The 21,010-nt window shown below is 41.9% G+C and overlaps 4 protein-coding genes and 1 long non-coding RNA gene across 6 annotated transcripts; 2 read left to right on the top strand and 3 right to left on the bottom strand.

Annotated features, from left to right (window-relative positions):
• Positions 1-286: 286 nt before the first annotated feature.
• LOC146270945 (mucolipin-3-like) lies at positions 287-4,271 on the bottom strand. Its single transcript, XM_084707422.1, has 12 exons — positions 4,029-4,271; positions 3,603-3,770; positions 3,161-3,314; positions 2,685-2,751; positions 2,509-2,605; positions 2,251-2,350; positions 1,831-1,943; positions 1,516-1,665; positions 1,325-1,426; positions 991-1,113; positions 661-867; positions 287-571 (listed from the first exon to the last, which is right to left on the bottom strand). The coding sequence occupies exons 1-12, from the start codon at positions 4,254-4,256 to the stop codon at positions 446-448; spliced, it is 1,635 nt and encodes a 544-aa protein (XP_084563548.1). The 5' UTR covers positions 4,257-4,271; the 3' UTR covers positions 287-445.
• A 932-nt stretch (positions 4,272-5,203) lies between these two features.
• On the bottom strand, positions 5,204-16,480 carry bcl10 (BCL10 immune signaling adaptor). 2 transcript variants are annotated; one of them, XM_084706878.1, is made up of 3 exons: positions 15,325-16,480; positions 6,422-6,710; positions 5,204-6,319 (listed from the first exon to the last, which is right to left on the bottom strand). In XM_084706878.1, the coding sequence occupies exons 1-3, from the start codon at positions 15,367-15,369 to the stop codon at positions 5,892-5,894; spliced, it is 762 nt and encodes a 253-aa protein (XP_084563004.1). In that variant the 5' UTR covers positions 15,370-16,480; the 3' UTR covers positions 5,204-5,891. The 2 variants fall into 2 exon arrangements, with proteins under 2 accessions (XP_084563004.1, XP_084563003.1); XM_084706877.1 differs by lacking the exon at positions 15,325-16,480 and adding an exon at positions 7,082-7,388.
• On the top strand, positions 10,788-12,982 carry LOC146270947 (CCN family member 1-like). Its single transcript, XM_084707465.1, has 5 exons — positions 10,788-10,829; positions 10,978-11,191; positions 11,522-11,866; positions 12,063-12,265; positions 12,443-12,982. The coding sequence occupies exons 1-5, from the start codon at positions 10,788-10,790 to the stop codon at positions 12,743-12,745; spliced, it is 1,107 nt and encodes a 368-aa protein (XP_084563591.1). The 3' UTR covers positions 12,746-12,982.
• LOC146270948 (uncharacterized) lies at positions 11,692-12,167 on the bottom strand. Its single transcript, XR_014767146.1, has 3 exons — positions 12,013-12,167; positions 11,811-11,877; positions 11,692-11,734 (listed from the first exon to the last, which is right to left on the bottom strand). It is a non-coding gene; the product is annotated as an uncharacterized LOC146270948 (long non-coding RNA).
• dipk1aa (divergent protein kinase domain 1Aa) lies at positions 15,113-20,920 on the top strand. The gene is made up of 5 exons (XM_084706875.1): positions 15,113-15,578; positions 18,336-18,470; positions 18,885-18,992; positions 19,108-19,284; positions 19,406-20,920. The coding sequence occupies exons 1-5, from the start codon at positions 15,525-15,527 to the stop codon at positions 20,216-20,218; spliced, it is 1,287 nt and encodes a 428-aa protein (XP_084563001.1). The 5' UTR covers positions 15,113-15,524; the 3' UTR covers positions 20,219-20,920.
• Positions 20,921-21,010: the final 90 nt, after the last annotated feature.

Here is a 21,010-nt window from a genome sequence, read left to right on the forward strand (position 1 = left end):
GGTAATAATTTAAATGACAATTTCCATTTAAATTGAGGATTGCAGTGTTACTTTGCACATTGAATTGCCAATAGAAAAAATCCATCACTATTTGAATAAAGAGTCCAAAAACCTGTGGCAATTTATTGTGCTTTCATTTAAATTTGTATTCAAAATAACTGAAGTAAGGATTGCGTTGTCACTTGCCAATTGAAAAATGCACTTCCATTTGAATAAAGATTTGATACACAACCTAAAAACATGACATAATTTCAGTAATTCAACAACAACGATTTTATTTGATCTTTTGAGTCTCTTCTGTGTTCCCACAGCAAATCTATGATGTTCAGTAACCTAGTGGCTATCAAAACCATGACAGACAATTAAATACCTTGTGAAATACATTCAATACATTGTACAAGTATTCATGCGCACATCAGTGCATTATCCATTAGAGCATTACAATTCATCCCAAACAGCTGCAGAGGAAGCAGGATGGAGGCTCCATGTCAGTCTTGTATTGCCCAGAATCAGGATGATCTCTGCACTTTATCATGAAGGTGTTTAGCTGGGACTCAGGTTTCTTGTCCTGCTGGGGATGTTGAAAACAACGGATAGACTTTGCAAGGTTTACAAAAGCTTTTTAAATAGTTGATGATAAATATGAGTACCAGCACCAACCTTGATAGTCTCATATGTGTCTTGGATGAGTGCGATGAACAGACTAAGCACCATGTAGATGAATAGGGAGACAAAAGTGTAGATGTAGAGCCTGCTGAACAGCCACACTATACTGCTCTTTGCCCTCATCATCTCAAAGGTGGAGTATATGCCATCCCCATTCATAAGAGAAAACAGGCATTCGATCACCTTGTCAAAGGTCCGGAACTAGGGTTACATTTGTCATTGCAAACGAGAGAGAAAGAGAGATGGTTGTCAAAAATCCAGTTGACGGATTGTAAAAGGTCATGAACTCAAATAATGAACACAGGAAGTTGATCCACCCCTCACTTTCTCATGGTAAGGTCCCAACACAATCCAGCCACAGAAGCAGTAGCCCAGGTAAATAATGGCAGCACAGCATGAGAAGCGGATCACATTTGGGAAAGCTGCCCTCAGGGTCAGGATTAAGATCTGGAGAGGAACAGGGAACTATCCATCAATGTTCTTGTCTTTTTACGCTGTGTATTATTCCATTCTATACCAGGTGTGTGTTATCTTGCTATTACTGACTATCCATGTAAACAAAAGTACGGTTAAAATCTGATGCACATATCAGCAACACACTAAAATGATATATTTGCCATCAGATATGAATTCACATAAGGTACATATAAATCCAAACATTGTATTTCTTGTAGAAACCCAGGTAGCGAATTACTCCAATCCAGGTAAGCATTGTGGCTATTCCCAGTACAATACTGCAGACATCATAGATGATTAAATCCTGAAAATAAACATGAATACAAATACTTTGTTATTGAGATAAGTGATGTACCATACACTGAAAGTAAAACTCAGAATTTTGAGTTTAACCTTGGTCTGTATCGCTATCTTGAGGGCAGAGCCAATAATGGTTAGTGTATCACTGATGATGATCATAATATACCAGCCATTCACAAACTGCATTCGATCTGACCAAGACACAGTTTTCCTGTAGAATGTTTGGAAAAAGTGTGTGTACTCCTGAAAATTAAAAAATGCAAAAGATGCAAATAATTACAAATGTAATCAGTAAAACTTGATAGTTGGCATAAATACAATGCTGTTTGAGCAGTGCATGGTTTTACCGTCTCTATGCAGTGAACGTACTGTATGAAATGGATAGCACTGCCAAACTTCCTAACTTACAAACTGGAGTTGAATTCCACTGATCACTGAGCGTGTGCACAAGAGCAGAGAGATGAGGCAGGACAGAATGACGAGGGTATCCAAAAGCAGGACATGGTGATGGTCTTTCCCAGCTGCACAAATCAAACAGAAAAAGATATATCACCAAATTTCCCTTATAAGCAGTTTGATTGAAAAAGAAGAACTGTGAACAATCGTTATGGATTTCCACTTATAACTATGGTCAGAAGTGACTGGATGTGTGCCCCCCTCTGGCATTAAGGAGTATATCAAGGACACATTGATGTAGAAAGCGGAGTGTGAATAACTCTCCAAATTCCACAGGACTAAAATAATTTAGGCATAATTTAGGACTAATATAATTTAGACAAATCAATGTTTACGAAACAAAAAGCATTGTTAAGATAGAAGGCTACTTACAAGTCCCGGCAACAGTCCAGTTCTTACATGCATTGATTTCAACATTATTTTCAAAGAGGATCTTTATTTTTCCACTATGTGCGCTGTTGTCAAACATTATCTACAGAAAAAAACAGAGACCCATTACATTGTCAGAACAAATTAATTTAACACAAGGTATACTGCCTTGCTTGATTTTGATATATCAACCACATGGAGAAGTGACTTTTTCTTTTGTTGAATAGCAGGGGGGGTGTTTTTCTGCATCCTGCCACCCACCATCATTCTGAAGTTGTAACAGTCTGGAAGCTCATGGTGACTCACTGTCTGTAGGTTGATGGCTTTGAGAGTGAGGTAGACTTTTATGGAGACCAACCTGAGACAGAGACATTATTCACTTTCTACAAAGCAATGATTGACTTGAGAGCTGAGGAAGCAATGCATCTACAAATCACCTTTGAAAATCCAGAGAAAAGTTAATGTCATTCCGAAATGTCCACATAGGGGTAATGGTACAACATTCTGTGGAGATAAAAAAAAAAGATAAGTCGTTCCGAAAGTGCAAAATGCATGGGTTTCTGTAGTTGTGGCTGGTTGGTCTACTGGGTTTGGATAAAAACAGATACCAATGCCTCCCAGACTTCCTGTTTTACTGTTGGAGTGAACCACCGATGTGATTATTTTCCATGAGCAGCATGAAACAAATTCCCCATGAATACCACTCATGCTCCAACGCAACATTAAACAGTCTAGAGACTGCCAGCTGTGTGGGTGCTCAGCAGTATATCTGTGTATTTAGAATAAACATTCGGCTGAAGTTTCTCGGGTGACTAAGACATCTAGAATGGATTTCACTATGCATTTCATCTATTTGTCACACCAAGACAATTGATATTAGGGCCTTGTGTTGTAATGCAGTGACCCTAAATACCTGTCTCAATACGTGGATCAAGGTTGAATGTTTCTTGGCCTGGGGAGATGCTTCCATTCTTGTAGAAGTCTTGACAGAGGGACAGAGGGGTGTTCACCCCATCATTCTTCTCATACGCTTGGCTTCCAGGTATCAGGTTTTGCAGATGTGTGTACTACAGATGACAAGGTCACAGGAAGTATAAATTCCATGAAATACAAATCCAATCTCTATACAAAATACGGCATTTAATAAAAAGAAGAAACATCAGGGTACTGAACAATCGCCAAAAATAATTACAATAGAGTTACGGTGAATCTTTTGAACACTGTCCACTTATCCACTAATGGTAGGATACTTAATTTCCCTTTCTGCACTCATTTACAGACATGTCGTTTATTCAAGATAACCACTTTTATCACTAAAACACATCATTTTAAGTTATATTCCAGACATACTATACCCTATCAATGATGTGATATATGTGGTCATAGACGTCTGCTTTTGTGTAAACTGAATATTTGTCCAATCTTTGGTCCTTGTAACCTTTCAGGAACAAATGTTTGAATGCCTTCAGGTTTTCCTCCTTGAAGGTAACCATCATCTCATTGCTCAGTCCGAAAGAGACTAACTGTAGAACAAAAGGGTATGTGTGTCAATTTGAATGAAGCTTGACTTGACATAAATCATTTGCAGTTTACAGTATCAAATCATTTCACATTTGATTTGGATAGCCCTTTTTCCATGGAATGTCACAAAAGGCTTCACATACGCCCATAGAACTGCACCTCAACTAACCTAACCCCTCAAGGATAGATATAAAGTTATATTTGAATCACAGCAGCCTACAGTAATAGCAAGGATTCAAGCCATTTACAGTATATCCTACCTGTGCTGTGATAATTGCAATTTTTAGAATCTGTAAAGTCAGTTTCCATGGTTTCCGCCCCCTGGCCCTGTATTTTTCACAAGGGTTCATAAAGAAGTACTTTAGCCTCCTCCTGAAATCCTCCACTACCTGGGAGTCAGGCCTCTGCTTAGCAGTGTTCCATTCAGTGTGGCCTTCTGGGCACTGTAGCTCTGGCCCTGCAGCCACCAGCGGTTCCACTTCCTCCATCTGTACTTGTGAATCCTTCAACAGAAGACAAGAATTTCTGACAACAGGTCACCACAAAAAAGGAGGAAAGAGAAGGGAAGTATAGTGGAGTGGTTTATTAGCCTGCTCCCTTGTCAGTCCCATAATGAAAAATTCACCATGTTCAAAGATTTCCATGATGACCAGAAAACAGCTGGTGGATGAGTCAATTACATTGTTTTATCATTCACTCAACAAGGATAAAGACAGTGTGATGTCCGGATTTGAGCAGTGATGGTGTGGTGTTCAGCAGTGTTATACAGTATTGTATGAAATAATCAAGTTGGAAGAATTATTCTCTCATTGCTGCCTTCTAGACACGGTCAATTGTTGTGAAAATATGTTCCATGTGTGCTATGAGTACCATGCAATGCATTCTGATCTTTATCAAACAGGTTAAACTGCATTTATCGACTAACTTTACAAGATGCTACAGATCTACAGAAAATACCATACATTACATTCATGCTTTGAAAAATCTGGATTACAATGCTGCTTCTGTTCAGATACATGTTTTTGTACCGCCTTCAACTCATTTAGAAATTATAATGAAAGTTCATTTTAAATAAATAATTATTATACTAATTGTAGCTCAACGTATGCAACATCATATACTCTGCCAGTCGGTTCTGCCAATTTCCTGTAAATTATCAAGTGTCACTAACATTATCATCAAATGGTGCTCGTAAACCTACCTTCACGACGGCCTCACACAGCAGCTTGTGTAATGGTCGTTGACTTTCACTGTTGTCTGTTAACACCAGGCAGAGCAGTCACAGAAGTGTCAGACTGCTCGTCACTGTGACAGTCATTCTTGTACTTCCAGTTTTTCCTTAACAGAAATTCCAAGTGGTACCAACGTTTGTTGTTTTGAATTGTTTTAAATACTGGTATAATTTTTCACCTGATGAAATCACAAAACTATTGGATTCTGATATTATTTTAATCTGAGTCAAATGTACCATAATTTACAAGTAAAAATTACAACAGTTACAAAGATACAATGGATAATGAAAGACGAATATAAGGACAGACAGTGTACCACATTATATTCATGAACTATTCACATTTCTACATTTCAAGATCTTATTGACAACTATTCCCACAACCAATAGTAAGAAAACAAAGCTGTAAACACTAGGTGGTTCAGAGTGCCACCATTTTGGGATTGTTACTGTAGTTCTTTATGTCGTTTGAAATGTAGTTACATATACATATATATGCACACATATCTCTCTGCACCATTGTCTCCACCATACAGTAGCTGCCATGATGTTGCATGTTTAATGCTAGTAAACCAGTCACACATTCTTCTTTTTAAAAACAGTGGAGCAACAACTAAGAATGAGTGTGACGATCAGTCTGACGGTCAGTAATGTATACAAGTCTGACTTTTGTGTGGTACATACATAAAACTGTGTGTATGTACCATACAGAGGTGTGTGGTACATACATAAAACTATGCTGTGTAATGAATGACCCATTGTATCTCCCACGAATATTGTAGGCAAACAAACTGTTACACGTGTGTGTGTGTGTGTGTGTGTGTGTGTGTGTGTGTGTGTGTGTGTGTGTGTGTGTGTGTGAAAGAGAGAGATCGAGAGAAATTGTGGAGCCTCACTGCGAATGATATGATTGGCATGGAGAGATGTCCCTGTGTGGAGTGAGGGAGCGCGAGCGCAAGGGCTGGAAGTTGGCATCTCCTGTTGTGCTCTGTGCCCCAGCATCCATGCTAGCAGAGGACTCAGCCAACAGCTCCTCCGGCAGGGGGGGAGCCCCTGGGTCTCCAGGCCTGGGTAGGCTGGACGAGGCCGTCGATGAGGACACTGTCACGCTGCCCCTTCCCATCGATGGTGCCTCCACTCGGCTTGATGCAGAGGGCAGCTTGAGGGATCCTGTAGCATCTGATGTGGAGGCGCTCCCTTCACCTTCGGGGTGGAATAGCATAGTCGATGGCAGGTTTGATTCATATGACGATGTCCTGGAGAGGTCATTGGATGCCCCTTTCATTGGAAGGTAACCAGATGAGGAACTGGAGGCAGAGGCTGAAAAGACAGGAGTTGGAAATGATCATTACGTTTACAGTCAGGGTTTCATCCGATATTTTTGCAAGTCATCAAAAGGTTTCCATGCCAAACAAGTAGTACCTCTCAGAGCTTCTAGCCTCTCATTCTTCACTTTCTGCACCTCATCAGTGATCTTGGTGATGATGTGGTTGAGGGAGCGACAGAGTTGGATGGACTCAATGAGGGTGTCCAAGCCCCGGGGATTCTCAGCCAGGAAGTCCAACAGCATTCCCGTCTTCTTTCTCTGCGTGCTCCGACAGTAGATCTCCTCTGTATCATCCCGTGTCAGGATCCTGCGGGCGCGTAGGTAGTCAAAGTGGCGATCAGCAATTATCTTGTCGCAGAGGTAGGGCCGCAGCCTGATCAGCACCTGGAAGAAGAGTTTGTGTTGGGTGTAAACATTTTGCTGTATGTCAACTTATCTCTGAAAAGGACTTCTGTTATAAGAGTGGAGCTTTCTGGGAATGTAGCTTCTTGGTTACAACATTTATACATCATTATTTTGTGCCTGTTATTAGCTATGAATCATTGAAACTGACAATGAGAAAGAAATGTGGGCCTACTTCATCCAACGAAAAAACACTAAAGCACTAAAGCAACTTATGTATTTACAGGATACAGTTAGCGTCTGGCTAAGGGTGTGGTGAGCTACTTTCACTTCTCATAAAACAAATATTCTATTACAATAAAGTAATAATATGTTATACTTTGACAACAGTTGGCATTCATTTAATTACTTACTTCCTTTTTAATTTCGGACATTTCATCCTCTGTCAGGGGAGGAGTATCCATTATACTCTACCTACTTAAGTATGTATCAGATTCGTTTTCCGAGTATGTACCGCACTCTCAATGTGTAATCAAATGTTATTTTTTACATAAATAGTACACTCTCCAAACTAAAGATTTCTAATCAGTTTCGTCTCTTTCAGATGTATTCGTTAAAATGCGGATATTCCAATGTCAACGTTTAGTCTTTAGTTAAACAGGCTCTGGTTTTGTTCAAATACGGAACCGCTGGACTTACTTCCTGATTCCACAGATTTTACGTAAGTCCGCAAACTATGACACGTTTCAGTTCATGATTCATTGCAAAGAGTATATACTTTCTTTGTTCATTCCCAACATTCACAATTCATGGCAGCAAGCTTCCAAAGTTGACAATAAATATAGGCCTATCAGTTTTTTCACACTATTGCAAATTGTTAAACTATGTTGTTTTTAGTGAAATAGAATCATGCACCTAAACATTTTAGTTTCAAGTTTTTTGACATGTGTAACAAGCATGCTGCAGTGCTGCACACTGCAATAGAGCATCGATTTAAAAAATGCAAGGTGAACCGAATGAGACATTCCAGACAACAGTAAAGAAATTCCTAAATGGCGAGCCTTCCTGATTTTCAAATGTCTTTAATCATGGTATTACAGGAAGTTATTGACAATTTCCACTCCCCGTGGAGATTGTCATGGTCTCAGGTGTCAAGATATGAGCTGCTCTCTCTGTTCCCCAGCCTCTGTAATTGAATATAATACCAGGATGAAACCCTTGGTAATGACACGTTACATAACAGCCTTTTTGAATCCCCCCATTAAACACTAGATTGACCAAACAATGTGGAATGGGCGCCAGCAACATGACAGCAGGAAATCCCCTTAGTCTTGCCAAATACTTTTGATGAGGGTGCAGCAATATTTTGAACTGGGATCATACAAAATGACAATCTGGCAGAGACTATGTTTGACTGTGTTTGGCTTAGTCATTTTGATCTGTTAACCCAGAGGCATGTCAAACTGAAGTTCTTGACCAGTTGGGAATGTCACACAAAAGAATTAGGCTATACGCACTGATTAGTGAGTAATTGAAAGTACTCAACATTGCAATATGTTAGCTTTGAAGTGACCAGGTTATGTTAGTGATGTAAAACTTGGGGTTATGTCATTAGGATGTAATAAAAACAAATGTTCCTTTGTGTATGGAAGTGGTGGGCTTCTACCATCCCCTAGACTTGCCAATTCAGCCACCTGTTGCCTTCACTGTTTCCATTACCTAACATGGTTCTGCAAATTCTTCTCTAGTGCATCTTTAAGGGAAAACGCTTCACTCCAAACCACAAAAAGTCAGCGATTTCCAGGTATAGAGGATTATAAGTAACAAATAGAGCATATTAAGTCTGCTATTCAGCTGTCTGTGCTGGCATGACTCTTGGGGCCATGTTAAACCAGAGACAAAAGCAATATCAACCAAAACAAACTTACCTATTCATGCAAGTTATCCTAAATCAAAGGAAACAGTAAATGGGTGGAAATCATTTTGGGCAATACATTCTCTTCTTTCATGTTTGTAAGACAGTACTTTTATGTGGTCTCTCCATAAAACAAGCACATAGTTCTTAAATATAATATTATTTCAGGCCTTTACAAAAACATTCAATTATCTCTTTGTTTCTTTCCCATAATCCAGATTTTCTCTTTCTTATTGAACAAAGAAATCCATGGTTGGCAACGTGTCTTATGATTCATATTCCACAACTACATTTTGTTTAAAGATATTCTGGTTAAACAATAATCCATCCACTGATTGAACAAATATATGTAACACCCAAATAGTATAGAATCTAATTGAGATTCACACATTTTAACCACAGGCTATATGGGCAACACTAACTTGGTGCCATAGCAAGCTGCTATTGAAATGTTCCTCTTTTTATTTTTATATTTACATAATACCAGTGTTCTAATGGTTTTAGATTCTCACCTTGGCCGTACATTTTTTCTGGACATCACACAACGTGCAGTGGCAATTATAGACTTTTTTGACTGGGGTAGCCAAAGCGGAGCCCTGATTCATTCAAGGGTGGCTTGAGGTTAACGCAACATCCATAATAACAGAACTGGGCACATAAAGATGAAAATGAAAATGGCCAAGAGTTAACATAATACTTAAGCTCACAGCACTAGGCTCAGTAGCGGAGGGGGGGGTGGGGGCGAGGGCGCCGAAAACCCCGGGCCCAGCACCCGAGGGGGCCCCCGATCTATGTATTTTTTTTTCATAATTTCTCTTTGGCAACAAAACGTTGATTCCGGAACATTTTTGTCACCCCGATGCTGCTCGGAAAGTTAGAGAGCTTGCAGAGTTCTATTTGGAGGATCTGTCTAAGGCCGATGATGTGGTTGACAAATTTGTTACATTTTGTAGGCTACTATGTACGGTGAGCTGAGTATGGTAAAAAATGAACTAAACACACACATCATTCCATTTCTCATTGACAACAACATGGACCATGCTTTCCCCAACCTTTCCATTCTCTATCGCATTTACTTGACAATTCCGATAAGCAGTTCTATGGCAGAGAGGACGTTCAGCCGTCTGAAAAGAGTTTCTTGCGATCAAGCATGAGAGAGGAGCAGCTGTCCAACTTAGCACTGCTGTGCATCGAGAGGACGTCAAGATTGACATTAACAAAGTAATCGCCAGATTTGCTAACAATAAGAACAGACAGATGATGATTTAAATGGGCAAGGGCATTTGTTGTGGCCTATGTTTCATGTCTGCATAGCCTATATTCTGCATTTGTAAAACTAAAGTTAAATAATGTGTTTGTGTTTTGACCTGTGTGTAAGCTATGAGTTCGCTGGTTTTGAATATCCCAATACATGTCAGTTTGGAAAAGAAAATTATTATAGTCTAATGGAATTGGAGTTTAATTGTAGCATGCTGGTGTGTGCGTCACGCATTTTTATGGGAGCTTGGTTCGCGTGTGTAGCTCAACCTAAATTATTGCTGAAAGAATTGTTATATAGGCCTATGTTTGTTTACTATAAGTTGTCACTGTTAGGATGACTATAGGCTATTGTCTTTAACTTCATTTTGGGGGGCTTATGACCTCTTCGTTGAATTTGAATATACTGTATTTGGTAAATGGACAGATCATTAAACCCATTTAATGCATGGCTTTGTGTAGGCCTACAGTATACTGAGAGATTCTAATGAATGCTGAATGCGAGCCTACTGGCGTACATTTTGTTTGCACATTATGGGCTATGATGACTGAACACATTTATTATAGGCCAATATGTGCTGTTCACAATAGAGGTTGCTATTGGTTACTTTTTATTGTTATATTTCATTGCACTGCAAAATATTAATAACAGGTGGCCCCCCAATCAGTTTCCGCCCCCCCTGAGACACATCCCTTGCTCCGCCCCTGACTAGGCTACAGGGTGGATACTAAATGTAATTTTTTATTTTGAATGACTGCAATTACATTCCTGGCATCGTTTGAAACAGTCAGCTGTAGACACACGTCAGTTCTCTGTCAGTTTTGGCAAGGCTATAAAACAGGAGAGGCGGACACTCTAGTATAGTACTCAAGACAAGATCTTTTAGTTTACCAGAAAGTACGTTCGCGTCAGATAAGGTTTACTTTAAAGCAGCTTCTACGTAAGAATGTTGGTCTTGTTTCTAACTTTCTGCGCGAGTTTAAATTTGGTGAGATACTAGGCTGGTTGTCTTATGTAGCGAGGTTTTGTTTACTTTTTGCTGACTGTCCTTTTTACATTAATGAATGTCTGAAGACCAATGTCTGGAGTCCATTAACCGTTCAAAATAATCAGTGGGATATTTTTTCTTATTTTAGGTTTCGTCCTCCTGTCCTGCACGGTGTTCATGTGTCCGTGGTTCCCCCAGGTGTGCGCTCGGTGTCAGACTTGTGCAAGACGATTGTGGCTGCTGCAAAGTTTGCGCGCGCCAGCTCAATGAAGACTGTAGCCAGGCGGCACCATGCGACCATACTAAGGGACTCGAGTGCAACTTCGGGTCTGGTCGGGGCGCAGTTAAAGGAATATGTCGAGGTGTGACACTATATTAATTGTACATGATGCATTGTAAAACTCCTAATATCTAGGTTTAATGTGTTAAAGTTGCTATCTATTAATGAAAAGGTGGGTTTTAACTGTGTTCAAACGTCCGAATCGTTTATTAATCTAGCTGTAATCTAACTACACTGTTAACTGCCCTGATGTTTATGATTAACCATTTTATTTGATTTTAATCAGGGATAATTGTAAGGTGATACTGTTGGGCAAAGCAGTCAGGCATTTGTTTGTTAATGCAGGTTTGTGGTCTGCCCAACATTAATTCTACACTGAACACACATGCTTATTTTCTTTTCTTTCCAAAAGCAAAATCAATTGGAAGGCCCTGTGAGTATGACAATAAGATCTACCAGAATGGGGAGATTTTCCGTCCAAACTGCAAGCACCAGTGTACATGTATAGATGGTGCCGTAGGGTGCAGTTCCCTTTGCCCTCTGGAGCTAGCCTTGCCTAAACTGGGTTGTAGCAAACCTAGGCTGGTCAAGGTGGCTGGGCACTGCTGTGAGAAACTGGTCTGCCCTGAGGAAAGCAAAACAGCAGGATCTGTGGTCAAGAAGCTCAAAATGGCACATGAACATTCTGAAGATGACCTCACCATCAGGAATGAGTTGGTGTCTGGAGTCAGGGGAGGTGGGCTCAAGTCTTTGCCTGGTAAATGGCTCCTTCAGTCCGAACAAATGCAACAGATATTCAGCGTTAGGAAGTTAAGCCACATTAATTGCTAGAGGATAGTGTTCAGACTGTCAATGGATAGTCAAGTATTCAACGTAATCTTTTTGCCAACGTTTTTGTCATACCAAATAAATATTGATATGTCATCTTGCCACCAAATCCCTCCTTCTCCTAGTTTTTAAGAGTCAGCCAAAGAGCCGCCTGTCATCAAGGAGGAGGTGTGTGCCACAAACCACTACTTGGTCCCCTTGCTCCAAGTCTTGTGGTCCTGGGGTGTCCTTCAGACTCACCAACAATAATAATCAGTGCAAGCTGTTAAAAGAGACTCGTCTCTGTGAAGTCCGCCCATGCTTTCAGCCTACATCCTCAAGCTTGAAGGTAGGCTGGGTACCACAGTAATACTTTACAAAATAATCAGATTTGACTGTCTATTTGTTATTACACTACATACATAAATTGAAACTATCATGTGTACCACAATTCATATCCTTTTCCATCCCTCCTGCCTTTTCCTCACAACGTTTAATATTATTCTGGTTCTTCCCAAATCAACAGCGCGGTAAGAAGTGTAGCGCCATGGAAAAAGCTAGCCTGCCTGTAAAGTTCACCTACGCAGGCTGTCGCAGCTTGAAGATGTTCCGTCCCAGGTACTGTGGGTCTTGTCTGGATGGTCACTGCTGCAGACCCAAGAAGACCCAGACGGTGCCAATGCGCTTCAGCTGTGACGATGGACAGACCTTCAGCAAGGACGTCATGATAATCCAGTCTTGCAAGTGTGACATCAGCTGCTCCCACAGCAGCACAGAACCATCCGTTGTCTTCAGATTTTTTAATGGTGTCCACAAGCTCCTTGATTAATGGCATGAGGTAGAGAAGTGTGTGAGGGTGTATGGTTGTGTGTGTGTGTGTGTGTGTGTGTGTGTGTGTGTGTGTAATCAAAATCAAGGATCTTATGTGCGCCAATGGGGGAAATATTAGAGATGATAGTTTCTATGCTTCATCTCTAAAGACATTGCTTCATAGAATTGGAGCTTAATTAGTTGCTTCGTTATGAAGCATTCTGTTATGTAATATTAAAAGACCACATGCCAAGTTATTCCCAAATGTTTGTATGCATGCTCCTGATTTTATGTAATAAAAGTGTATACTTAAAAATACAGACATTGTTAACTACCTTTCCTTTATGGCAGCTATAAATTCACATATATACATCTCTAATATTTGTTATAATGTTGGTGTTACTGAGTTGTTGTATATTGGCTATTTTAAAATGACGACATCCCGCCTCTAGAAAGAAGTGTATACACATCAGTGTTCAACGGGAAGTTTGAAGTTTACTTGTGGGCGAAGGAGAGCATGGTTTGAATGACAGCACTCCCATGCAGCAGATTCTGCAAACGTACCCCATGCGCATTTTCATCCAAGGTCCTCGGGCATTCAACCCAAGTTGGTATCTCGAACTTGGTTAGAGTAGCCTACTCAGCCAAGCTAGATGTAGGCCTATGTTTCTGCATCCCCTGACGACAATTTGGAGCCAGAAATGATAAATACATCACCTTCGCCAGACAAGGTTTTACCAATTGGAATACGGCAATGTTTATTATAAAGCTCAAAAAGCTATTTCGCGCTGAAATGAAGGCCAAAAAATTTCACTTGCGCGTAGTGCGCGCTCGCTTTAACTGTGGAAGTCCGTTCACATCGAACCCAGAATACGTCATAGGTTTGGGCTAATCCCCGAATGTTTACAATGTCTCGGTCCGCGCCTGATTATATCGATAATAAGTCTCAAAAATGTTATCAATATAAAAAATAATAATCGTACCCCCCAGAAATGTTCACTGCACCCCCAGTCAAAGCCGGCTGTATCCGGCCCTGGATGCAAGGCAGTTTCAAGAAAGATGGGAAAGCGAATACACGTTTGTGCTGCAAGGAGAAAATGTATTTTGTGTTATGAGGCGATGTCGGTCGTTCGTTGGCCTTGTGACAACAAACACGGAGATAAATATGCCAAATTTAGCCTTCAAGAAAAGCAGCAGATTGTCCAAGCATTAAAAGGCGGACTGCAATCGCAGCAGAATATGTTCAGAAAAGCTACAGCTGTTTTTACATCGTAAACGTAGGCCTAGTTAACTGGCCCTTTGAGGGCAACCATAATGCTGATGCAGGGCTGCCAACTGTCACGCATTGGCCGCGAGACACGCATTTCAACCAGTTCAGTAGGCCTATGTCTCACGCTGAGAAGGCAACACCAACCAAGTAGCTCTGCTAACGTTATAACAGTAATGGACGAGATACATGGACGAGTGAAGGAACATAGACGCACGAACACCAGTGAAAGCTCGTCTCGGTGGGGTCGGGGGGGTGTTTAGAACGCAGAAAAGTTTTGGTTGGCCCCACCAAAATCTCACTCTAAGTTTTTTTTTTAATTGGCAGCCCTGTGATGTGGCTCTCGGTGAAAACTGTTGACAGTTTGACACCCCTGCTATACACAAACATTTTAGCACCCATGCATCCATTGACTGCAGTGCACTGCATGATTGGTCACAGTCGGTTGGATTACTGTATCATACTGTGTAATAGTGACTGTAAGAAGACATTCTGACAATATTGTAAAAAATAGTATAGTATAAAAATAGTATTAGTATACATTAGGCCTATAGGCCAGTAGTATGCTACACAAAATGGCACAACCACATACCATTCCGTAATCACTTTTTTCAAAATTAGGTTTGGTTTCTGTCCTACTACGTTCTTTCTTTCGTTCTGTGTAATACTGTATTCACAACCACAAATGCTTACAGTAAAAAAAATACTGTAGGCTAAGTTTCAATCTTGTTCTTGTGTTTTACCATTATTTTTTCATCATCTTTGCCAATTACTTTCAATCTTGTACAGAAATGTACAAAGGAGCTCATGAAAGAAGAGCTTTAGGTTTTGAATAACTGTTTGTATATGATATATCAAAAAATGTAATATAATGGCAAAAGTGTTTGCAATATATGTGCTTTTGAGACGTGTTTGTGATATTTTGAATGCAGTGCTTCATTTTGCAAGATAAGCAAGGCATTTTGCATTTTGTGTTGGGCAGTTGTTGGATTTGTGTGTTAAGTTTTGAGTTAGCATTTGAAAAAAAAAAACTGTAGCCCAATATAGCAAAAAAAATCTTTATCCGGCCTACGTGACTGCACAGTTTGCCCACTAGTCGGTGTCATAGGACCCTGTTTCTTGACCACAGACTCAACGTGACAAATGTACTTGATGGCTGTTTACGTTGATATATTATGATAATTATATTGTCTACATACCATATTTCACTTGATAGCTGAAAAGTATAGGCATATTCTTTACTGTCGAGTCGGTGCCATTTTTTCGAGAGTTTACGCTAGAGACCAGCATAGAGTCTATGGTGACCAGCAGTTGCAGCAGTCAGTACCCACCAGTAAACGAAGTAGCTCCGTAGTATGCAGCTCAGAGAGGATCATCGTCGAAACATGACGCCTGGATTATGGGAAACATCACGTTAGGGAATATCTTGTTATTTAACCAACGAGTGAATGTAAAGCACGGTTGGCACTTTCCATGTAGCCTCTTTTGGAAGATCTTGCTGGTCAACGCATTGAAATGATCTATTTTTGTAATGGCGAGGGTTCTGTTTTCACGGGCCTGGATGAAGAAGTCCTTCTATTTACAGGTAATATGTCGGATTCGTATAGATTTGACACATTTTACATCTTCAGCTAGAGATAAATAAAGAAAAGTCTGCAGTTTAGGATGGGGCTTCAAGTCGGACTACAGACTGTAGTACAGTAGCTACTATCATCGTGCGACCACTGACAGCAGTGTCAGCGTTGGATAATAATTAGCTTTTTCGGTCGGTAGACAAGACTGCGTTGTTGATGCGCGGTTTTACACTTAAATCCTGTAGTGAATCAGAGATCCTATATTATTCCACACACAGCTGTGCCTGTCAAAATACGAGTAGCCTAGCCTATAGCATAGAGGCAAATGTTTTTGTTCGTATTTTATTGCAAGATAATCCTATGGGTTAGGGTTAGTTTCCTATTGCTTACTGCGCCCCCTTTTTTGGTTTAAACTGAGTGGGTAAAATGGGTTAATCTGGATTCATTCAGTGATCAGAAACGTGAGGATTTGAGAATACTCGTGTGGGTCAGTCTGACAACAGTCTAGTCCGTTTTGGGATTCCTGCAAGACTACTGTGAAACTATTTAAGTTAAAATGTGTATTGAAAGTGTTTACTACAATTGGCTACTGTTTAATCAGTCCTCATCCATCTCTGCAGAACTGTACTTTGCCCTCTCCTGTCTGGCCTACTTTTGTCAGTGTACCTCTTCAGTGTTCTGCAGCAGATGTATGATAAAAGGAAAATAGGATACTCTTATACGTAGGCTAATGTCCTACATGTCTGCTTTTTGAAAGCTTATTGAGAGAAACATGGAAAAGAATGAAGCATGGTCAACAGTCTCTGAATGTAATTTAGAGGGTTGTCATGAATTTTAACAGCTTGAATTAAAGTGATGTCACACCAGACACGCGAAATGGCTGAAAAACTAAGAACGTATTTTTTGTGTTCCGGCAGAAAGCTGGTGAGTTGTAAAATTGCTTCATTCCTCTTCTCACGTGGCAACACCTTATCTCGCCCCTAAAATCACATTCTGAAACTAAAACTATGAGCTGCCTACTCAGTTGCACATTGAGGTTTATTAATTAAAAGTTACACATATTTAGAGAGTGTGTTTGACATTTGACAATCTGTTACCTTCAAGTATGAAACATAGGCCTACCAGTTCACTTTTTGGTAGAGAAATTGCAACAGTGTTGCTATTATGTTGAGGTATTTCACACAACATGTCTGGCATGTTATGTATGGCATTCATAACATAAACCTAGTTATTTTTGATGTGTGCGGAGAAGGTTTTGGCCTGTAAGGTGATCGCATCAGACCCCCCCAGATCTTCCTGACCTGACTGCTGAGAAACATCAAAGGTTTTTGAACACTTTGTTTGACTTCCTAACGCCCCCATTTCCTCAAGTAAACACACAAGTTGCTTTCTGGAGTCCAGTTATGTTGGGGGGAAAGACAAGGCTGAGCTTAGATCATCACATTCATATTTCAGTACAGAGTAGGTGAGGTGTGTGAGAGAGAGAGAGAGAGAGAGAGAGAGAGAGAGAGAGAGAGAGAGAGAGAGGGAGAGAGAGAGAGAGAGAGAGGGAGGGAGGGAGGGAGGGAGGGAGGGAGGGAGGGAGGGAGGGAGGGAGGGAGAGAGAGAGAGAGAGAGAGAGAGAGAGAGAGAGAAGAAGGCATATATGTTTCAGATTGAGTTGCAGTATATGATGAAGCTCTGAACTCTTCTCTGAAGACCTCAATACATAAAACTGCCTGTCAGCAGTAAAGGCTAGATGATGTTAACCTATAAACTTACTGTAGGGCCTACATCAGATAGCCGGGGAAGCTTGTTTGTTTTAGTAGCATGACAAACTTCCATACAAATACAGCATATACAGACATGAGTCATTATTACACAGTCCCATTAAACAGTAGGACTGCAATATAAATATTGTGCACACAAAGTACTCTCTCACACAAACTGTCATAGCAGCTATGTTTGTATTTACAGTAGACATTAGCATACTCGCTGGGGGACAGGCCTAGCACTGTGTAACACCTCCAGCTAGGGAGGGTAGATATCTATCTGCTCTGATCCCTCACAGTACGTGAAAAATGCTAGGCTGGGTTGAGACTTGTCAATGAACTTGTACCACAAGGCTTGTACTCTTCACACCACAACAATGGATTTAAATCCTAACCTAGATCTGATGTGTAGAGACGTAGCGAAGACCATTTGAAGCCACATAGTCAGAAGTATCAATGTTGTGCCAGAGCTTTGCCTTTATGAGTAGGTTAGATTTCAGACCCACAAGGTCTCCATGTAGTCTGCTGCCGTCATGTGAGGCCTCATTCTCAGAACTAAGTACTCATTCTCGGTAGTCTTAAAGAAGAGGCATGGGTTGAAATCTAATTGATTTCAAGCATGGCTCCCAGTTTTCAATTGCATTACCGGACATGTTGCCGTAACACTGTTTTATGGCTCAAAAGGCTATTGAAAACTTGAGGGAATGATCAATACATTATCACTCAGTCATGGTGGTAGGGAGTTAAGCTGCTGTCAGATGGGTCACATGGAGAAGGGTGTATTCTGAAGGGATCATTATTACAACCGTGATTGACCTGGTCACCCTGACAACAGGGTTCAGGTTTGGGTTGTCTGTGCAGTGATGTCAAATACAGTGTCCTGTTCGAAGTCCATTAATTACAGAGAAATGCCTTCAGTAGACAGCTGAGACTCATGAGAAATGTGTTCATTTAAAGGGATGAGCAAGAGCCAGACTGTTTGACTGAAAAACGCTTTGCTCTGTTTGACCCTTGCAGGCTCGCATCTCCTTTGTGAGAGTGAAGTACCTGTTCCTCACCTGGCTGACAGTGTTCGTGGGGAGCTGGGTGATTTATGTCCAGTACTCCACATATAAGGAACTGTGTAGAGGACATGAGTGCAAGAATGCTATTGTGAGTATGCATGGGTCTTTGTCTCCAGGAGAACCTCCTTAGTCATTTCTCACTAGAGGCAGAAGTTCAAGAATGATTCCTATAATGGATGCATTCTTGTTGCTCTCAACACAATGTGATTAAATTAGAGTCTAGAATGTGAAAATGGAATGCGGGTGAGCCAAACCCAGACATTTAGATAAGTTATATGTTTTCAAGCATACTCAACTGTAATACTTGTCAAAGATTGAAGATGTGCAGTTTGACCTGCTGTGGCAACCATTTAGGACTCAGCGTTGCTGTCCATATTATAATATAACGTGAAAGATTCGGCCCAGCAATTGTCTGTCATATAGACACGTGTTATGTGAAAGAAAACCACACTACACAGTATGGAGAGAGGCCTCCACTAATGCACCTGTACCTTTCTCTCAGTGTGACAAATACAAGAAGGGGATCATCGATGGCTCAGCCTGCAGCAGCCTGTGTGACAAAGACACCCTGTACCTGGGCAGGTGTCTCTCCACCACCCCCAACAACCAGGTAACTCACCACACCGCCCTGCCTCCGAGAAGAGGCCCTCAATGTTCCCTCAACATGTCAATGTCATCCCACTAGGTGTGTTTATGAGGTGTTTGTGCCGTCTGCCGGTGGGCAGGTGTACACAGGGGGCTGGGGGGAGCTGGATGGGGTGATTCGCTGCCAGCTGGGGGAGGTGGTGCCCTACGAGCTAGGGGAGGAGCTAGAGCCCAGGAGGGAGGCGCCGGTCTTTGACACGCCCACTCGAGGCACATCTGTGGAGAAGTTCCGAGAAATGGTCTTCAACCACCTAAAGGTACGGCAGCGCTTTATTACCCGATGCATGTTGCTGAACACCTCTGATTCAAATCATTCATATGCTATCATCCTAAGCATCTTTCCCCGCTAGCCTCTTCCTTTACTCCTTGCACCTGCAGTCCAAACTGGGTGAACAGGCCAACCTGGCCAGTCTGGTGAGCCACATCCTCTCGGTGGCTGACGGCAACAAGGACGGCCGCGTGTCTCTGCCGGAGGCCCGCTCGGCGTGGGCTCTCCTCCAGATGGACGAGGTGCTGCTGGGCCTGCTGCTGCAGGAGCGAGGCCACACCCCGCGGCTGCTGGGCTTCTGCGGGGACCTGTACATGACCGAGCGGGTCCCCTACGGCCCCCTGTACGGCCTGGCCCTGCCTTGGCCCCTGGAGGCCTGGGTGCCGGCCGGGGCCCGCCGCAGCATGGATCAGTGGGGCACGCCCTCCTGGCCCCGCAAGGCCAAGATCTCCATGGGCCTGTTGGAGCTGGTGGAGGACGTCTTCCACGGCACCTACGGCAGCTTCCTCATGTGCGACCTCAGCGCCGCCCACTTTGGCTACACGGACCACTACGAGCTCCGCCTGACCGACCCGAGGGCCGTCGTGCCCGAGGACGTGTTCAGGAGGTCGATGCGAGCCCTGCGCTGCGAGGCCGACACCGACTGCCTATTCGGGGCCGACTGCCGGACGTCGTGTGACACGGCGGAGCGGCGCTGCAGGGAGGAGCCCCTCCAGCCCAACCTGGCCAAGGCGTGCAGGGCTCTGACGGACTACCTCCTGCGGGGGGCGCCCTCCGACCTGCGGGAGGAGCTGGAGAGGCAGCTGTACGTGTGCATGGCGCTCCAGGGCTCGGCCAGCCAGATGAACATGGAGCACTCGCTCATACTGAACAACCTCAAGGCCTTGCTGTGGAAACAGATCTCCCACACCAAGGACTCATGATGGTGGGAGCTGGGACTGACCCTGTGGCATAGGACAGAGTAGACACTAACTTCACTTTGACAAAGTGATTCATATGAACTAACCACTATGGGACTTTGCATAGAAACTCATTGTGTACATTTTTTCCTTCGTTTTACCAGAAAGTGTAATATATTGTTATGCGATTCATTTTCAGGATGCTGGAAGGATATATATATTTCATGCATTGGATTGACTCCTCAGTCCTGTGTAGTTGTATGAACATCTTAATTGCACATTACATGACTTCACGTTTCATATTGGCAAATAACAAATTATGTCCAAGTCATCTGATCTCAGTATTAAGTTTTTTTGTTTTTTTTACCACTGGACATTTCCCTTCCCTTTTCCCTTAGTAACACACTGTGCTGCGTTCAACAAAAAAAAACATTTGGTTCCCATGCACATTTTCCACAAGGGACATTTGTACTTTTCAACTAATACTTTGTAGCATTAAACTCATACTGAATGGTGCCATAAGAGATCATGCTGAAATGTATACCTTATAGAAACTTTTGTATTAATGTTGATCATTTTTGAAGGTACTGCTTGCAGTTTTTATTTTACATCTTTACCATTACATCCTTTCGAGCGCTACATCTGGAGTATGAACTCTGAAGGAACTGAATGTAAAGGCTGCTGTTGAGGCTTGAATTGCAATCTTGATACATTGTTTACCTTGAAGTTTGAACCAGCATGATTTGCACAATAAAAAACACCTACCACTCACCAGTGATCACCCAGAGCTTGCCTGTTCTGTGAACCCTTGATATT

This window comes from Hypomesus nipponensis, chromosome 10, assembly GCF_054491055.1.
Source record: "Hypomesus nipponensis isolate SF chromosome 10, ASM5449105v1, whole genome shotgun sequence".
NCBI classification, from domain to species: Eukaryota; Metazoa; Chordata; class Actinopteri; order Osmeriformes; family Osmeridae; genus Hypomesus; species Hypomesus nipponensis.